Source organism: Trachypithecus francoisi, unplaced genomic scaffold (genome assembly GCF_009764315.1).
Source record: "Trachypithecus francoisi isolate TF-2019V2 unplaced genomic scaffold, Tfra_2.0 Lachesis_group5, whole genome shotgun sequence".
Taxonomy (NCBI): Eukaryota; Metazoa; Chordata; class Mammalia; order Primates; family Cercopithecidae; genus Trachypithecus; species Trachypithecus francoisi.
This window is the reverse complement of record NW_022681470.1, coordinates 13297678-13317359: the sequence shown is the minus strand read 5'-3', so window position 1 is coordinate 13317359 and position 19682 is coordinate 13297678. Positions and strand designations below refer to the sequence as shown.

Genomic DNA, 19682 nt, shown 5'->3' with positions numbered 1-19682 from the left:
TCAGGAGTTCAAGAATAGCCTGGGCAACATGGCAAAAAAAAAAACCTACAAAAATTTGCCGAGCACGGTGGCACATACCTGTAGTTCTAGCTACTTGGGAGGTTGCCAGAATACTACAGTTGCAGTTGCCACACTGTACATCAGATCCTGTACGTTTTATTCATCTTACAAATAAAAGTTTGTGTCCTTTTACTAACATTTTCCCATTTTCCCCACCCCCCCAACAATTTAATATCAAGTCAGTATTCAATTTCAGTGCTCAAATTCCTCCGATTATCTCAATTTTGTTAAAGTGGGTTCTACATACTGTTTTTTGTTGTTGTTGTTGTTGTTTTGAGATGGAGTCTTGTTCTTGTCGCCCAGGCTAGAGTGCAATGGCATTATTTCTGCTCACTGCACCCTCCATCTCCCAGGTTCAAGCGATTTTCCTGCCTCAGACTCCTGAGTAGCTGGGATTACAGGTGCCCACCACCATGCCTGGCTAATTTTGTATTTTTAGTAGAGACGGAGTTTCGCCATGTTGGCCAGGCTGGTCAGGAACTCCTGACCTCGTGATCCGCCTGCTCAGGCCTCCCAAAGTGCTGGGATTACAGGCATGAGCCACCGTGCCCAGCCTACATACTGTTTTTGAAGCTAACTTTTCAGACTCGGTGCAGAGGCTCACGGCTGTAATCTCAGCACTTTGGGAGGCCAGGACATGTGGATCGCTTGAGCTGAGGAGTTCAAGACCAGCCTAGCCAACATGGTGAAACCCTATCACTACAAAAAAATACAAAAATAGCCAGGTGTAGTCCCAGCTACTCAAGAGAAGTTGAGGTGAAGGATCACCTGAGCCCAAAGGGTCATGGCTGCAGTGAGCCGTGATCATGTCACTGCACTCCAGCCTGGGTGAAAGAGTGAGACTCTCACCAAAAAAAAATAAATAAATAAAATTAATTAAAGATAAAAATACCTTTCCCGAACTTGAAAATTCAAACACCAAATCTTAAAACATAATGACCTTTTCAAGGTATTTACGCCCAATATAATTCTGTATAAAATATCTGGCTTCTCTAGTCATATAATTCTTAAAGAAAAATAAATCATTTTTTTAACCCTTACCATCCATATACAAGTAACCCATTTTAATCCTCAGACTACTGAAAAAGTTGAATATTATCTAACAGGTATCACTACAACCATTAGACATCACTAGTAGAAGAATCAGAAATTCCTAATTAGACCATCAAGAACAAACCCTAAGGAAATAATGTCAATAAATACATCAACGGGCCGGGCGCGATGGCTCATGCCTATCATCCCAGCACTTTGGGAGGCTGAGGTGGGCAGCTCACGAGGTCAGGAGTTCGAGACCAGCCTGGACAACATAGTGAAACCCCATCTCTACTAAAAATATAAAAATTAGCCGGGTGTGGTGGCATGTGTCTATAGTCCCAGTTACTCAGGAGGCTGAGGCAGGAGAATAGCTTGAACCCAGGAGGCGGAGGTTGCAGTGAGTGGAAATTGCAACACTGCACTCCAGCCTAGGTGACGGAGTAAGACTCTGTCTCAAAAAAACAAAACAAAACAAAAAAATCAATAAAGTAATAAATATGCTAGATATGGCAAATTTGCCTCAAATAACCAGTGATTATGTGGACAAATGTTGACAAATTAAGACAGTACTGGGTGTCTAGTTTGGAAAAGATTACCAAAATGAGCAAGGAAAAACATACTACAAGACTACAACACATTAAGATAATATGAAAAACAGTCACTCTGAAACATTCTATATGATGAAAAATAAAAGCCTAAGGTAAACAATCATTCAACATCCTAATTCAAAATAACAGCATATATTTATAAACTGGTTTTTCAAACCAAGTAAATTATACTTACAATTTTCCATCTTTGAAAGATCGAACAAGAATATTGTCCTTTTTTACAGCAATCTCATCACTACAATCAGGACAAACCACCTTTTAAGAAAAAGGGTGAAGCTATTATAACTAAAAGAACTCATAGTTATGTAAGTACCTACTATTTAAATCCTTTTAAAAAGTGTAAGCTTGAAGTTGAAAAACTAATTTTAGTTTGAGGGTAAACAGGTACACACATATGGGAGCACACACAAGTAATTTTAAATTGGTATCCTACATCCTTCCAGCTGCCTGGATAATCTAGATTTTTTTTTTGGCATAGACACGGCATTGAAAGCAGAAGTACAGCTATGACTAGGATGAAGCTGTGGACGAAGTTCTAGTCAGAAACAGAAAAAAGGTAGAGCTAGATCCTTAACTGAAGGGATGCATCATGGCTAAGAGAAAAACAATGGTCCAGAATTTCCAGAGTCTTGTACGCTATATTAATTCTTAGGATAACATCTAACATCTTTGTTGAAAGAATCTGAAACCAGACAATGTCATAAAAGATTTTCCTTTTAAAAATCTACTTTGGCTGCTATGAAGAAAATGGACCGTGCAAAGGTAACTGTGCAAAGAGACTAAGCTATTGTGATCATCTGAGTGAGAGGTGGTGGCTTGGATGTAAAGTGGTGGCAATGGGAAATTAAAGGGATGAGAAATATCCAAGATAATGAGGGAAGTAGAAAGATGAACAAGAAGAGGACGCTTAGTTTTCTGCCTTGTGCAAATACGTAGATGACAGGGTTATTCATTGTGAAAGAAAAACAACAAAAAAGGGCCAAGTTTGTGCAAGAGGGAAGGGATAAGAAGAGGAGTTTTGGGACTATTAAGTTTTAGGTGGCTAAAAGACATCCAAATGAAGATAGTGAACAGAAAAATCAGGTCTGGAGCAGAGCGTAGAGGACTGGACTCAAAGATATTAATTTGAGAGTCCACAGACTAACTATCAGGGGTCTAAAACTTGGGGCTTGTGAGCCAAATCCACTCATTACTTTTTTCTGATGAGCTAAGGATTTTGAAAACTGCACACGTGATAGCTTTGGCCAGTGATGACACTGGTGTATGAGTAAGTGGGCTCACTGTCCAGTTCTACCATAGGAATGACAACATGCATTTTATCCCATTCACCCATGTATGTTATTTTCTTAGTCACTTTGATTATCTCTTTGTTATCTCTGCAAGTGAAGCTTTAAAAGGGGATGAGATCACCCTAAAGAAAATACAGCGATACATTCTGAATCCTGAATTACAGCTTGAAAGGGTGATTAGAAGTGGAGAACTTGGTGAAAAAAACTGAAAAGCAGAACTGCATCAGCCATGGAATCTAAGATTTCCCCCTCTTAAACTGAAATTGGATAATAAAATAAAAAATTGAGACTGGAGAATAAGTCTCAATCAGGATTAAACAATACTACTTGTATTAATAAGCTCAGCACAGTCCTAGTCAGGGTAAATACTCAGTGCATAGTAGTTATTTATAAAATGTTCCTGGGACTATGTAGTTGTTTCCTTTTTCTTCTTCTTCTTTTTTTTTTTTTTTTGAGACAAGGTCTCACTCTGTGCAGTGGTGTGATCACGACTCAATGCAAACTCAACCTCCCAGGGTTCAATCGATCCTCCCACCTCAGTCTCCCAAGTAGCTGGGACTACAGGCATAGGCCACCAAACCCAGTTAACTGTTTTCTTAGGACGTTACTAAAACACTTTGAATTTACTCGATTTATAAAAATAATTTAAAAATTAGAAACACAAATATTATTTGTGTGATTATATCAAGATTGGTCAATTTAGAACATAATTTTTCAGTGTAGTTACCAAAAATTATCCATCATTGTCCAATGGATCTCAATTTTGGGAGGGGATAACATACATCAATAATTCTAAGAGTTTAAAAACAAAAATGAAATGGTTGACTACACAGATTACTAACCTTTCAATATTAAAAATCCTTATTTTTATTTTCATCAAAGAAATTATTGATTATGGTGTGACAAGCTTAAAGTAATAACACAAAATACTAACATTAAAATATTTAATGTTCCTATTGAGAAAAAGACTGAGAAAACAGTTGTGTGTGTGTGTGTGTGTGTGTGTGTGTGTGTGTTTGAGATGGGGTCTTGCTGTCACTTAGGCCGGAGTGCTATGGCATGGTCTCAGCTCACTGCAACCTCCACCTCCCATGTTCAAGCAATTCTCCTGCCTCAGCCTCCCAAGTAGCTGGGATTACAGGCGCCTGCCATCATGCTTGGCTAATTTTTGTACTTTAGTAAAGATGGGGTTTCACCATGTTTGCCAGGCTGGTCTCGAACTCCTGACATCAAGTGATCTGCCCACCTCGGCCTCCCAAAGTGCTGGGATTACAGGCGTGAGCTGCCGCGCCCAGCCAGCAAAACAGTATTATAAAATATAAAACTTGCTCTGTCACCCAGGTTGGAATGCAGTGGCGCAATCTCAGATCACTGCAGCCTCTGCCTCCCAGGTTCAAGCGATTCTCCTGCCTCAGCCTCCAAAGTAGCTGGGACTACAAGCACATGCCACCATGCCCTGCAAATTTTTGTATTTTTAGTAGAGAAGGGGTTTCACTATGTTGGCCAGGCTGGTCTTGAACTCCTGACCTCAGGTGATCTGCCTGCCTCGGTCTCCCAAAGTGCTGGGACTGCAGGTGTGAGCCACCACAGCTGGCCTTAAAACATACTTTCAAAAGAAATTCTCACAAAGAATCCTAGGGCTTTAGGAAGAAATAAATAATCGCATACACAGACGCTTTTTTTCAGCTTAATAATTAACCCAAAGTGTGGCAACTTACTTAACTCTGCTAATAGTTTCCTTATCTCCAAATGGGGATAAATAATAATATCTATTTCATAATAAGTGCTAGCACACTCCCTGTACATACAGGTATCCACTGAATGTTGGATGGATACACACGAATGTACAAAGGTATAATAAAATATTTATATTTATTAAAACAAATAATTGTCCTCATTTTTCATTATCACTACAAGAGCTGACATTTACTGGATACTTAATTTGTGCCGAACACTGAACTAAGCAGTGGAGATAAAGAAATAAAACATGTTCATGTAAATGGACATCACAAGTAGAAAACAGTACAAACAAAGATAGTTCTGTTTCTTTTTCATCTGAGAACATGGTTACCTAGTTTAGCATAAAAACCACAAATATACAAAAGAGTTTATATATATTATGGACATAAGTTTTCATACAAATACATATAAACAAAGAATAGTGTTTTAATCCCATTTCTAAGTTTCTGCAATTGTTAGTCAATGAGCAGAAAAATGAGAGAATGAGAATAAAGAGTTAGCAGATTCTCAACCACAAATTGTTGAGAAAAGTTTATTAATTATCACTGGGTGCTGTGGCTCACGCCTGTAATCCCAACACTTTGGGAGGCTGAGGTGGGCAGATCACCTGAGGTCAGGAGTTGGAGACAAGCCCGACCAACCTGGAGAAACCCCATCTCTACTAAAAATACAAAATTAGCCAGGCGTAGTGGCTTGTAATACCAGCTACTCAGGAAGGCTGAGGCAGGAGAACCACTTGAACCTGGGAGGCAGAGGTTGCAGTGAGCCGAGATTGCGCCACTGCACTCCAGCCTGGGCAACAAGAATGAAACTCCATCTCAAAAAAAAAAAAAGTGTATTGATCACAAGAACAAAAAACCTCCACACCACTAAATGAGTCTATCCTTGTAAAATATTTTGAACAGCACTTGGTATATGATAAATGCATACTTAACAAATATGTGTTAGTTAGCCTTGAGAACACAAAAATTTTATTAAATGTCATTAACAGAAGGGAAAAAAGCATTAGAGGATAATTTGGCTAATTATTTGTAGTAAGGAAGTGAGAACATACAAAACAGAAACAGAGAATAATTTTTGACCCATTCTGTCTCTCGATATTTGAGAACAAATTAGTTGTCAGACAAGAGGACAGTACTTTCAAAGTGTCTTTTGTTTGTCAGTGGATCTTAAGTTTATAGCTTATTAAATTTGAAGTGGGGGGAGGACATATTTGTAAAAGATGCGGCTGGCCTCAGTAGCCTCCATCTGTAATTCTAGCACTCTGAGAGGCCAAGGTGGGAGGGTCACTTGAATCCAGGAGTTCAAGACTAGCCTAGGCAGCATAGGGAGATCTCGTATTTACAAAGTATTTAAAAATTAGCCAGGTGTGGTGGTCCCCACCTGTAGTGTGAGCTACTCAGGAGGCTGAGGTGGGAGAATTGCTTGAGCCCAGGAGGTCAAGGCCGCAGTGAGCCAGGATCACACCACTGCACTCTAACCTGGGTAACGGAGTAAGCCTCTGTCTCCAGGAAAAAAAAAAAAAAAGTGGATCTCACTGTTTAATACAAATGACTCAATGGTCTTCAGATAAAATCATCACAGGACAATTCAGACACATCAAAATTTTAAAGAGTTCAAGATAATTCTTTCTTTGTTTCTTTTCTCTTTTTTTGAGAGGGAGTCTTGCTCTGTCACCCACACTGGAGCACAGCAGTGTGATCTTGGCTCACTGCAACCTCCACCTCCTGGGTTCAAGCGATTCTCCTGCCTCAGCCTCCTGAGTAGCTGGGATTACAGGCATGTGCCACCACACTCAGCTAATTTTTTTTGTATTTTTAGTAGAGACGGGGTTTTCCCTGTTGGCCAGGCTGGTCTTGAACTCCTGACCTCAGGGGATCTCCCCACCATGGCCTCCCAAAGTGCTAGGATTACAGGTGTCAGCCACCGCACCCCAGCCTAGATAATTCTTAAGAGATATTGATTATTAACTTCAGTCTCCTACTTGAAATTTAAAAGCTTAAGTGACTTATCCAATTATATCCTGTCCAGAAAAAAATGCATTCTTATTGCCACAGAGTTAAATCTTCATTAAAGTATGATATAGAGCTAATTATTATTTGAACCTCTATTTACTTTAAGAGCTACAAATTATTTTGTCTACCAAAAGATTATTTGAAAAGCAGCCTAGTTATGTCTGTGAAAGATATTAGTATATGTTCCCTTTGTAAAAGTCAAAGAAAATGGTCTATACATGGCCCTTTCAACTTGCTAAAGAAGCTAGTGGTTATGAAAAACAGAGAGATAAAAAGCTCAAAAGGCTTTCTGTCATCCGTCGCAACAGTTTGAAATACAAGAACTTGGGACAATCATGAGGATACTCCTGATAATAAATCCTGAGTACCTCCTCAGAATCACAAAAAGGCAATGTGAGAAAACAAGGGAAAAATGCAAAATATTCAACATGGAATCTGAGGAGTTGCAATCTTTTGGAGAGAAAAACATTAAAAAGTAGGTAGAATTAAAAATCTACTGTAGAGAAAACTGAAGAGTGGGGTAATGTATAACTGCACTCATGATTATATAGGGAGTACCCAAAAGGCAAGATTAAGATCAAAGATGGAAACACCCTGACTCATTAAGTATGAAGAAAATGTCTAGTTACCCTTGTCAACCAATCAAGATTCTGTTGTTCTTTTGCAATCTAGACCTACGTGGACTTAGGAGCTTTAAAAGTTTGCATCATGAATTTTCTACAGAGAGAGAGAGAGAGAGAGAATTAAACTTCCACACGGCTAAACCTCTAAGATTATCAAGATTTTGCCTTTCCTGAATGACTTCAAGAGTTCTTTGTATTCAAAGACAACATTAAAAGTAAGCTTAGTGTGAACTAAATAATGCTAAAAACATTTCCTCATTTTGTACCTATGAAAAACATTAGTAAGAAAATTGTTTTCTGCATAAACTTACATAGTTTGAAATTAAACTCTTTTATAGTGAAGCTACTCACCAATGCAGGAAACCACAGTGCTTTCTTTTTATCCAAACTAATGTAATCTACACATACAACTTTGCCTAGTAGCTCATCAATCTGTTTCCTATCATCCTCATCTTCATCACTGGAGGATGATGAAGACTCTTCCTCTGGTCTAAGGAGAGAAAAAAATAAAATATTTCCATTTATCCTCACAAATAAGCATGCCAATGATGAATATAGATATTCCCAAACTCTTACTACATTTCCTAAGACCTGCAAAATGGCTAATTGTAATCTTAAATCATTTTCTAAATTTCTAAAAAAATAACAGTAAGAGTTTATCGTGAGAGGAAAGCACATGATTCTCCTAAAAATATTTCCGGTTTATTTAGTGCTACTGTAAAAAACTGAAGAAGAAGATCAGGACAAATAACTGGTTCCCAAATTCTCAAAAAGGTGGAGGCCCCATATTAAACATCCCAGTACTATACTAAAATATACACAATCCCAATCTGAAATTAAAGGAATTCTGGAGATAGTAATTCTACATCTCCAGTACAAAGTTAATTTTAAAAGGTAGGAGAGCAGACCTTTATTAACTGAGGTTAGGGTGGGAAGAGGAGGCAATCTGAAAAGAGATCACCACTGCTATCTATAACAACAAATACACACGAGTTAGGTATTCATAAAATGTCCAATAAGCTTCTTTTGTATGATGTTAAACATTTTCAAAATTAAAAGAAAAACTGAAAATCCTTTCAGTAACATTAAATATTGGACTAGTAAATTAGAAAGACAACTGTCAGAAGAAAAAGGAAGTATCTGAAACCATCAATTTGACGTCTGAGAAAAGTGTAGTAAAAAGAAAAACAAAACAAAAAGCTATTCCAATTTGAATCTGATTCTAATAAAGAATCGGCAAGAAAGAAAATGCCCAGAATGAGTAAAGACTAGGAAATGTTTGACGGACAACAACATATGCCCTTTTTAGAATGGCTATTATTGAACACCTACAAAGATAAAAGTGTTTTTCAGATAGTTTGCAATGATCAACTTCACTGACCAAAAAATGAAAACTGACAAACTATTAAAAAAACTTTAGACATGATTTACCTATTTGGTACACTATCTAGTATACTCTCAATTTGTCTTTGAAGCCTTTCCAAAAGTATGACAAAGTAACTGTCATGCCTTTATATTTATATATTCCAATATAAATGTAAAAAAAGTGAGAACTATTTTTTTCTTTTTTGAGACGGAGTCTAGCTCTGTCGCCAGGCTGGAGTGCTGTGGTGCCATCTCGGCTCACTGCAACCTCTGCCTCCTGGGTTTAAGCAATTCTCCTGCCTCAGCCTCCTCAGTAGCTGGGACTACAGGAGACCGCCACCACACCCAGCTAATTTTTGTATTTTTAGTAGAGAAGGGGTTTCACCAGGTCGGCCAGGATAGTCTCCACCTCCTGACCTCATGATCCACCCACCTCACCTCCCAAAGTGCTGGAAATACAGGCGTGAGTTACCACACCTGGCCAAAAAAGTAATAACTATTATAATAATATTAAGCTTTTTAAAGTGACATAGGGAATACCACCCCCTTGATTTCAGTGATCAGTCAAATAACTTAAAAATTGTTCCCTGGCAGAAACAAACCAAATCTTCAAAGCTTGCTATTGAATATAAGTATTGTACTTTGGCTGGGAGTATTGTACTCCCAGCACTCTGGTAGGCCGAGGCGGGTGGATCACCTGAGTCAGGAGTTCGAGACCAGCCTGGCCAAAATGGTGAAACCTTGTCTCTACTAAAAATACAGCAATTAGCCAGGCGTGGTGTCGGGCGCCTGTAATCCCAGCCACTCCGGAGCGAAGGCTGAGGCAGGAGAACTGCCTGAACCCGGGAGGGGGAGGTTGCGGTGAGCCGATATCGCGCCACTGCACTCCAGCCTGGGTGACAGAGGATGACTCCGTCTCAAAAAAAAAAAAAAAAAAAGATGTATTGTACTTCAATGGCACTTAAAGAAGGTCAATCTCTCCTTAGAAAGTAGGTAACAATAGGAAAACTCAACTACCTTTATACTAGTGGAGCATAAGACCCTACACATAGACATACAGCTTAGGACAGAAATGACAGTCCTCACAAGTCTGATTTCTACTTGATTTAGAAGAGCTTAAGAGTAGTGACTTTTGGCCGGGCGCGGTGGCTCAAGTCTGTAATCCCAGCACTTTGGGAGGCCGAGATGGGCGGATCACGAGGTCGGGAGATCGAGACCATCCTGGCTAACTTGGTGAAACCCCGTCTCTGCTAAAAAATACGAAAAATTAGCCGGGCGAGGTGGCGGGCGCCTATAGTCCCAGCTACTCGGGAGGCTGAGGCAGGAGAACGGCATAAACCCGGGAGGCGGAGCTTGCAGTGAGCTGAGATCTGGCCACTGCACTCCAGCCTGGGAGACAGAGCGAGACTCCGTCTCAAAAAAAAAAAAAAAAAAAGAGTAGTGACTTTTTTAACTTTCTAATGACTACAGAACACAACCAAGCTTAAAATCGTAAATTATTGCTTTTTCAAAGTAGCCACAGAAGACTCATTCAGCTAGGGGTTTATGAACACTCTATTATAAGTTAGCAGCTAGAAAGCTACAATGTCAGAGATAACATATATCAAAATCTGTACAACACTGGGGAAAGGGGGCTTTATTTGACTAACAAAGTTATCTGCATCCTTGTAAAAATTGTAACTTTTCTTAAGACTTAACAAGTGTTAAGACTTCAGATTTCACAGTATATCAAAAAGAAAAACAAAACACTTTTGTTCAGCTAGCTGAAACATCTATCCACCTTACATATAAAATCGCGAAGTTCCTGTCTAAAATCATCCCCTCTTTTAGACTAGATGCCACTTCCCCCTCACCTACTCAAGACTTTGTTCCACCTTATTCAAATTTACAACCCCTGCCCATCTACCTCTTTTCATCTTGCTCTTCTTATTACCACAGCATTCACTTTTATCATACTATATAATTTACTTATTTATGTTTATTTTTTTCTTCCACAACAAGTATGTGAACCCAATGTTTAATTCACTATCTCCTCCCCTGAGAGAATGTAAGCTCTAAAGTTGAAGATTTTTTAAGTAATTTTTTTGTTTATTGATATATCTCAAGTACCTGAACAATGCTTGGCACAATATAGAGACTCAATAAACACTTGTTCATAAAATAAAGTAAAAATACTTTTTTTTTTTTTACTATGGTATTTCTGATTTTTTTCTAAAATCACAAAATGTATACAATCAGTGTAAAACATACTATTATACATGAAGCTCTTTAACTTTTCCTTTTAGAGGAGCTTAGCCGGAAAACTGTTTACACAGACAAGTACTCAATAAACTAATGAAGTAAAATAAATGAGCATCCAAGATATTTTACAGGAGCAAAGACAGAGCAAGCAGAGAGTCTGCTTGATTTTGATTCATTTCTGACATTGCTATTTCTTTGGTGACAAGGTATTTGTAGAGCCACAACAAAATAATGCACTGTCTCTATGAAATAAAATCTGATGATATCACTAGAAATAAAGTTAATTACACAGAAATTTTTACCATAATATTCAACAGCCAATCACTTAAAACTGATCACACTCACTATTAACTCTAATTAGTTGTAAATCAAGAAAGACGAACTTTAGACAAGACATGGGCCAAGGAATACCAAATAATGATACAAATTGAGCAAAAACAAGAGGCTTAACCTTGCAATCTGATTCTTTTTTATTTCAGGCAAATCAGTTTACTCAGTTTCAAACTCTGTAAACTGAAATGTTCTATTAGTATCTAGAAAACTGACAATGTATATACCTTCTTTGACATTAAAACACACAGAACCTATGTACGCTTAACTATAAATGGGTTTTAATTTTTTTCTCAATTGTTATCAAGGAGGAAATGAATCAAATTCTCAAAATAAAGTGGCAAAATAAAAAGATCTGGAATTAGATAGTGATGACAGTTACACAATTTTATGAATATACTAAAAACCACTAAACTGTATACTTTAAAAGGGTGAATTATTGGATACAAATCTACAGATTAAAACATATAACAAAAGAGTAAATTTTATGATATGTGAATAATAAACTAATTTAAACATCTTCAGATCTGCAGGCCTGTATTTAAATAGCAAATATAAACCAGGTATTGGGTAAATCTTAGCACTGTTACTGGGTAAAATCTATACTCATAAATAATCCCTTATTAACAAGATTCATTGTAAACCTTATGCTTTATCTTTTTTTCTGAAGGGAGAAAAAATAATAGCAAATAGACTGCTTTCCTATTGTAGCAGTTGCACACGAACTTCTGCCAGATTACTGGAAAACAACTTCAAGAGGAGAGGGACAAACAAATATTTCCATAATTCCAGGTATTCTATTCTTCTGGATGACTTAAACACAACCGCTGCAAACAATGAGTAAATTATAAGGAGAAAATTCAATCCAGTAATACATTGATTAAAAGAATCAATAACTTGCTTTAAAAAAATAAGCTAGAGGATGATAATCATTAAAAAAAGAAAATACTTGAACTTACTAGGATTAAAGGTAAAATATACTGAAACTCAATTTAATGGAAGATGTTAAAAGTAATCAATTTTGGAATAACTAGGGGTAGATTAATTGAGACACAGAATAACAGCTGCTAAAAGAAAATAAATTTGGTGATACATCACTCCAACAACGAAGTCCTGGGAATCCTAAGAAGAGATAACTTTATATATTTTTGTACAAAAATACATTTTAAATGGCAATCTGAGACCACAGCAAAGACTTTTTTCAATGGAGTAATGGAAGAGGAAATGAAGGTCAGATGAATGCCCTTAAGATTCAGGTTTAAGACTTTGTTTCAGAAAATCACTCTGAAGAAAGGGGAGAAAGAACTTTAAGGAAATGTAATTAACGAGATGGCATTTCGAACTGTAGTACTTGCCTGTAATGCTTACACACCAAGGCTTAAAATGCCAAGCAAGAATAACATTGTCAGGTTCCTTGGCAGTGGGAATGACTGACCATGGTAGAGAGGGGGAAGGAAGAGCAAGCAAAACAAGATTACAGACGGAGCAGGTCTTCATTCCTACACTAGTAATTCTCAACCTTTGGTCTGCATTCATACTTTGCACATGTATAACACAATCTCCACAGCAAATCTCTCATTACACATAGAGATTCTCAACAGGAAAATCACTAACTTAGAATGTTTGCTGGAGTCTTTAGAAAGCAAAGATCAACTTATTCAGTAATAAATGCATGCTTTATTCTCATATTCACAAAACGGACACCTCAACTAAGAAACATCTAACAGTTGGGGAACGATAGAAGAGGAAATAAAAACTAACTGACTTTTTAACAGATCATAATTTTTGGTCATATCTGCAGGTCAATATTATGTAATATTGCACAATAAATTCATTTTTAAACTTATGTTTCCACTTTAGGATGATGTGTGTAAAATTGTAAAACTATGTCTAAATACTAGATGCAATCTTTTCAAAATTAAAAAAACTTATTGACAAGAGACTATTTTTCCTATATTATATATAACAATGTAGAAATTTTTTTAAGTTCGAATAATGCAGCAAGAACCAGTCCTACTTGTCAGACATAAACACCAGGAAGCAGAATTTTTATATTTACATGTAAACACATTTTCATATATAAATGAAATTATGTTACATACTGGTATTGCACCATGAAATTTTTCATGTCAATATATGATGTTGATTATCTAGTACTTACATAACATTTACTCTATAAACACTTTAAGGATATGAATTCACTTAATTTTCACAACAACACTAAGAGATAGGTAATATTATTATCCCAATTTTATAGATAAGAATTGAGGTATGAAAAGATTAAGTAAACATCCCAAGATCACACAGCAAGTAAGTGGCAGAGCCAGGATTCAAACCCAGACCAACTGGCTCCACAGTTCATACTACGCCAGAGAATTGGGTTTAGAGGGGAGAGAAACATGTCTGGTTTCAAGGAAAGTATGGGGAGACACAAAATGGTTCATATAAAGGTTTAAGCATTTTTGTTCAGAATTAAGGCATGAAAGAGACAGTTATGGGGAAGGGAGGCATGGAGACCAAAAATAATAGCATGAATAAAAGCACGATATTAGAAAACAAGCGATGTATTCAGGAATTATTGACTGGTTTCATTTTGACTACAGCATCAAGATAACATGCAGGCAGAAACTGAAGGCAGATACAGCTGTTAAGTAAGGTTGGCTAAGCATGGAGAACCTCAATCACCCATGCTGAGGAGTCTGAAATTACTATTAGATCTGGTTAGCATTTTGCAAATTACAATTTTAAAATAACTATAAACAATACTAGAAGGAGAAATGAATTCAGGTTCAACTAACAGTTATGAAAATGGACTTACATATGATTAGATCTTCTTCCTCTATTTGTTTTCTTTCCTATGACTGGAGTGCCAAAATGCTCAGGGTTGGTGAGTGGGAGCTGGTCTAATGTCTGTGGGTAAGAACATAAACCCATCAAAAAATTACCACTTCGCAAGTGCCTTCTTTGCTTTAAATCAAATCAATTTAAGAATATGCTCAGATTTTGAAATTAAACTCCCCCCCAGGGAAGCTAAAACACAGCTTTCCTAAAGATAGAAAATTCTAGTTTCAAAGATATTAGAATAAAGATGAATGAGCTCATTACTGGAAAAAAAAAAGTGAGAAGAAATTTGGCTGCTCTCTCTAGATGATTCATTACCTATGTGAAAGTTGATAGGTATCTAAGAATGATTAAAATACAAAAGAAACACAGCTCAGTGGAAAGACAGATGTGAGAATTAAGAAATCTATTTGTACGGTTAGGGCCAACTGCAGCTCCAATATTAATTTGTACATAGGGAATCATAATACATAAAATAAAATTATTAATAAGTAAAATAAAATTAATTATGAAGATAAAGTATCAATTGCATGAACAAAAAGCCTCAGAGTAAGTTATATTACTACTCTGCAAACATTTTCTGCAATAAACTTTTTAAATAAAATGTAACATTAATTTTACTTAATTTTTAAATTACATTTTATTTCTACATTTGAATTTTTTCCTTTCCTACATTTTCTTAAGATTTTCCACAGTTTCTATTTCTTTCCTCATCCTAAGAAGAATCTTTCCTGTTATAAATGATTTCATAAACATCAGAGCAACTAGAGATTCCCAAGAAAACTGCCCAGATGAAAAAAAAGTGAGGAACTATTTAAGACAAAGAGACTTCTTAAAGTTACAAACCAGGGTGGTATAAGAAAGAGTGTCCATCAACTTAGAATTAAAGAGCAGGCATCTAAACTAACTAATGTAATATGTAAAAAGAAATATTTAGGCTGGGCGCGGTGGCTCACGCCTGTAATCCCAACACTTTGGGGAGGCCGAAGCAGGCGGATCACGAGGTCAGGAAATTGAGACCATCCTGGCCAACAGGGTGAAACCCCGTCTCTACTAAAAATACAAAAAAATTAGCCAGGTGTGGTGGTGGGCACCTGTAGTCCCAGTTGCTCGGGAGGCTGAGGCAGGAGAATGGCGTGAGCCCGGGAGGCAGAGGCTGCAGTGAGCCAAGATCGCGCCACTGCACTCCAGCCTGGGGCAACAGAGCGAGACTCTGTCTCAAAAAAAAAAAAAGAAAAAAGAAATATTTAACTTTTTAATAATTTAGACAATTTTGTTATAACTACAATGAACTAAACTGTGAAAAGATGAACCATATTAACAATCTTTTTTACATAATTCATTAGAATATATGTAAATGTGTTTAAGGTACATAGATGTATATATCTAACAACGAACAATATGATCAAGAAAAAAGGTACTAGCCATAAAGGAATAACTAAAGATTGATTCCTTCAAAAGACTGACAAAAATCCTAACTTTCATAATCCTCATCAGGCAAAAAATCTAATCTTTTAAATTTAGTTTGTACAGAACCTAATCCTGTCCTTATGAACCTTAAATCAGGCATTTAAAAAATATTATTTGGACTGGGCATGGTGGCTCACACCTATAATCCCAGAACTCTCGGAGGCCGAGGCAGGCGGATCACCTGAGATGGAGAATTGGAGACCAGCCTGACCAACATGGAGAAACTCCATCTCTACTAAAAATACAAAATTAGCCTGGCGTGGTGGCAGGTGCCTGTAATCCCAGCTACTCGGGAGGCTGAGGCAGGAGAATTGCTTGAACCTGGGAGGCAGAGGTTGCAGTGAGCCAAGATTGTACCGTTGCACTCCAGCCTGGGCAACAAGAGCAAAATTCCATCTCAAAAAAAAACAAAAAAAAAATTATTTGGAGGCAAAAGTTGTCCTAAACTCAATATATACCAAGCAGAAACTCTTTTTATTGAAACAGTGTCACTCTATCATTCAGACTGGAGTGCAGTGGCGTGATCACTGCTCACTGCAGCCTCAACCTCCTGGGCTCAAGCGATCCTTCCACCTCAGCCTACCAAGTAGCTGGGACCACAGGTGTGCACTACCATACACAGCTAATTTTTGTATTTTTTTGTAGAGATGGGCTTTTGCCATGTTGTCCATGCTGGTCTCAAACTCCTGGGCTCAAGCCATCTGCCCAACTCTGCCTCCCAAACATCTGGGATTATAGGCATAAGCCACCACACCCGGCCCAGAAAATCTAGATGTTGCCTGTCATTAACTCCTATGGTGAAACTTTCTATGTAATCTGAAATACTATTTTGGTAATACTGTATCACTATAGAGTATTACTAAATGACTATATTTGGTAAACAGGGAAAACAAATTAATCTGGAATCACTTTCTGCCAGGCAAACAGATGGATTAAATGTATGCTGTCCCCACAAAAAATTAAGGTTGCTCTCTTGAAAGCAGAAAAAAGAGAGAGAGAGATTTATATTACACACTGTGGTTTCTATTTTAAGTATCTGTTAGTCATTTCACTTGCTACAGGAAAGAAAATTTCTAAAGAGTTGTTTAAGAATCACACATAGTAATTTTCAAATAAGAGATCACAGTCTTTCCCTAGTAAGTAACAAGAAGAAACATAAGAAGCAGTATCTCTGTCCCTGCCTCAATGTCCAGGAAAGCAGGGGCATGTTTATTTCAAGGGACTGAAAAGACCTGGGGGGAGGGTAGAATTTGTCCCATCTTATACCTAAAGAGCAAAAACCAGAGGCTCCTGAAAGCTGTATTAAAGGCACACAGAAAACTACGTAGGCCTAGAGGGAAAAAGTCTATGGCCCTATTACCTAAAATGGGCTGCAGAAAATATGGAACTGGGATTTTACCTAAACTTCTCTAGAGTTTTCAATTGCACGTAGTAAATACAAAGAAAGAATACCAGATAATTGGCCAGGCGTGGTGGCTCATGCCTGTAATCCCAGCACTCTGGGAGGCCAAGGTAGGAGGATCACTTGAGGCTAGGAGTTCAAGACCAGCCCGGCCGACATGGCAAAACACCCCATCTCTACTAAAAACACAAAATTAGTTGGGCGTGCTTGTGCACGCTTGTAGTCCCAGATGCTCAAGAGGCTGAGGCATGAGAATCGCTTGAACCTGGGAGGCAGAGGTTACAGTAAGCCAAGATCATGCCAGCCACTGTACTCCAGTATGGGCGACAGAACAAGACTGTCTCCAAAAACAAAAAACAAAAAAACCAGATGATGAATCCACTTTTGTATAAAACTCAAAGTATGAATGGTCTTTAGAAATACCTAAACTGTCCTACAGATGTTAAGCAGCAGGTAACACACTCACTAAGCTGGTTATGGCTAAAACCAGTGGCTTCAGTGTTGGAATTTAAACTCACTGAGGCCGGGCACGGTGGCTCAAGCCTGTAATCCCAGCACTTTGGGAGGCCGGGGCGGGTGGATCACGAGGTCAGGAGATCGAAACCATCCTGGATAAAATGGTGAAACCCCGTCTCTACTAAAAATACAAAAAAATTAGCCAGGCATGGGGGCAGGTGCCTGTAGTCCCAGCTACTCGGGAGGCTGAGGCAGGAGAATGGCGTGAACCCAGGAGGCAGAGCTTGCAGTGAGCTGAGATGGCACCACCGCACTCCAGCCTGGGCAACAGAGTGAGACGCCGTCTCAAAAAATAAAATAAAACAAAACAAAATAAAATAAAATAAAATAATTTAAAAAATAAACTGACTGAAGTGCAACTGTGATCTCTTTCCATGAATCTTGAATTTCAGTGTTTATGAAATGGGATTAATTTCAGTAGTTTATTAAACGGGATTAGTGACCCAAAATACTGCCAGTATGAAGTGGCTTTCCTCTTAAAGGACAATGTTATGACTACTACTACTACTAATACTCTGAATGGTCTTTCAAAAACATTAAAACTTTTAAGACAATAAGAAAAATACCAAATAAAGAGAAAAGAACATACAGATGGTAGATTAAATTCCCCTATTGGGGTACACTCTGGATCACATCTTCACAGGGCTTACTACACTTAAATTTTAAAATATGTTTGATTGTTTGATTAATGCGTTTTCTCCTCCAACAGACGGTAAGTATCCAAGGATAAGTTCCATGTTTACATGACTTGGCTTACCCTTTGTCCCGGTACCTAGCACTACACAGCTCCTGGCACATCAGAGGGGAGTTAAAGATTCACACACCAGTATTCTAATTTCCTTCTAGCAAAACAAAAATTAAAAGTACACACCTGCACAGACACACTAAAACTGAATCTCCTTGAAGAGATGAAGGATACACAGCCACTTGTTCATATTACCTTCAGCATTTAACCTACAACTGTCTTATGAACCATTCCAACTCAAAATTCTCCTGGTTAAAAAGAGTAATATTTTGGCTGTTTCTCTAGACTAAAAAAATAAAATGCGGACCTTCACTTAACAGGAGAAAAACCACATCTTCAAGTCCTCATACTCACTGACTATACAGAAATGAAATTAAAATAATTCCACAAACTCAGGGAGAATTCTGTACTTTATCACTATACTTGCCCCAAAGCTGTCTGTATTTACTATATGTCAACCTTCAGTTTATTCCACACATATCTATTGAAGGTTTTTGTGTAGAAATTGCTAGGAAAAGGGGGGCCTATCAAGTGAGGAAAAAAAGGATATTCCCCTAAAACAGCTTAAAATCTTACAGCGAAAACGAGAAAAGTTAAAAAAAAAAAAAAAAAAAAAAAGACCCTAAAACAAGAATAAGCAAGAGAAGTGCAAAAGGACCAAAGGATAAAGAGATCCAATTTGGGTAGAGAGCTCACAAAAGACATCATGGAGGAGGAAGCATTTATAATGGCCTTCAACATAAGTGAGATTCCAACAAGAGGAAAGGAGTTAATAAAGTATGGACCATAGTCTGAAGATACCAAGCAGTCTAATAAGGCAGAAGTACAGGGAAGTGGTTGAATATGAGACTAAAGGGATAGGCTTGAATTATAAAACAGAGAACCTGTCTCAAATTCTAAATTTAAGTGGGAATTCAATCATCAAGAGAAGCAAAAATTTTTCAAAACAAAAACATAAAGTTTAATAGGTTAATAAGTAATATTAAAATATCCCCAAAGAAACACTATTCCAAATAGTGACTAGAAAAAAGAAATAGCCTGGCCATACTGTGCATCAATGAATATCTGTAGACTGGATTAAATAACATGACACCATTTAGAGTAACGTCTATCTTTTAAATTCTGAATTGCAAGCGAGTTAGTTACAAAACTTTGTGAACCCTCCGTTCTTACTAACATCTTTCAATTTAAGGATATGGCTTTGGTGCTAGAAAGTGCTGGTTAGAAAAACAGCTCTAGCTATCCATTTATTAATCTGAAAGCTGGGGATAATAATAGTAACTACCTCATAATGTTGCAAATACAATAATGTATGTAAAGCACTTAGCAAAGTCCCTGGCAATTATAAGCACCTCATCTATTCATCCAACTCATACTTATGAAGTTCATACTCGGTGTCAGG

At 37.5% G+C, this 19682-nt stretch overlaps 1 protein-coding gene across 5 annotated transcripts in view; it reads right to left on the bottom strand.

Annotated features, from left to right (window-relative positions):
• Positions 1-19682, bottom strand: part of ARID4B (AT-rich interaction domain 4B) — a 163739-nt gene that overhangs the window by 68129 nt on the left and 75928 nt on the right. For all 5 annotated transcript variants that reach the window (XR_004434429.1, XM_033200311.1, XM_033200313.1 and 2 more), the window contains 3 exons: positions 14125-14216; positions 7722-7860; positions 1879-1958 (listed from right to left, as the gene is read on the bottom strand). Coding sequence is in view for 4 of the 5 variants with exons in the window: in XM_033200311.1 (XP_033056202.1) it covers positions 1879-1958; positions 7722-7860; positions 14125-14216 (311 nt within the window). In the remaining variant the exon portion in view is untranslated. The remainder of the gene's footprint in view (positions 1-1878; positions 1959-7721; positions 7861-14124; positions 14217-19682) is intronic.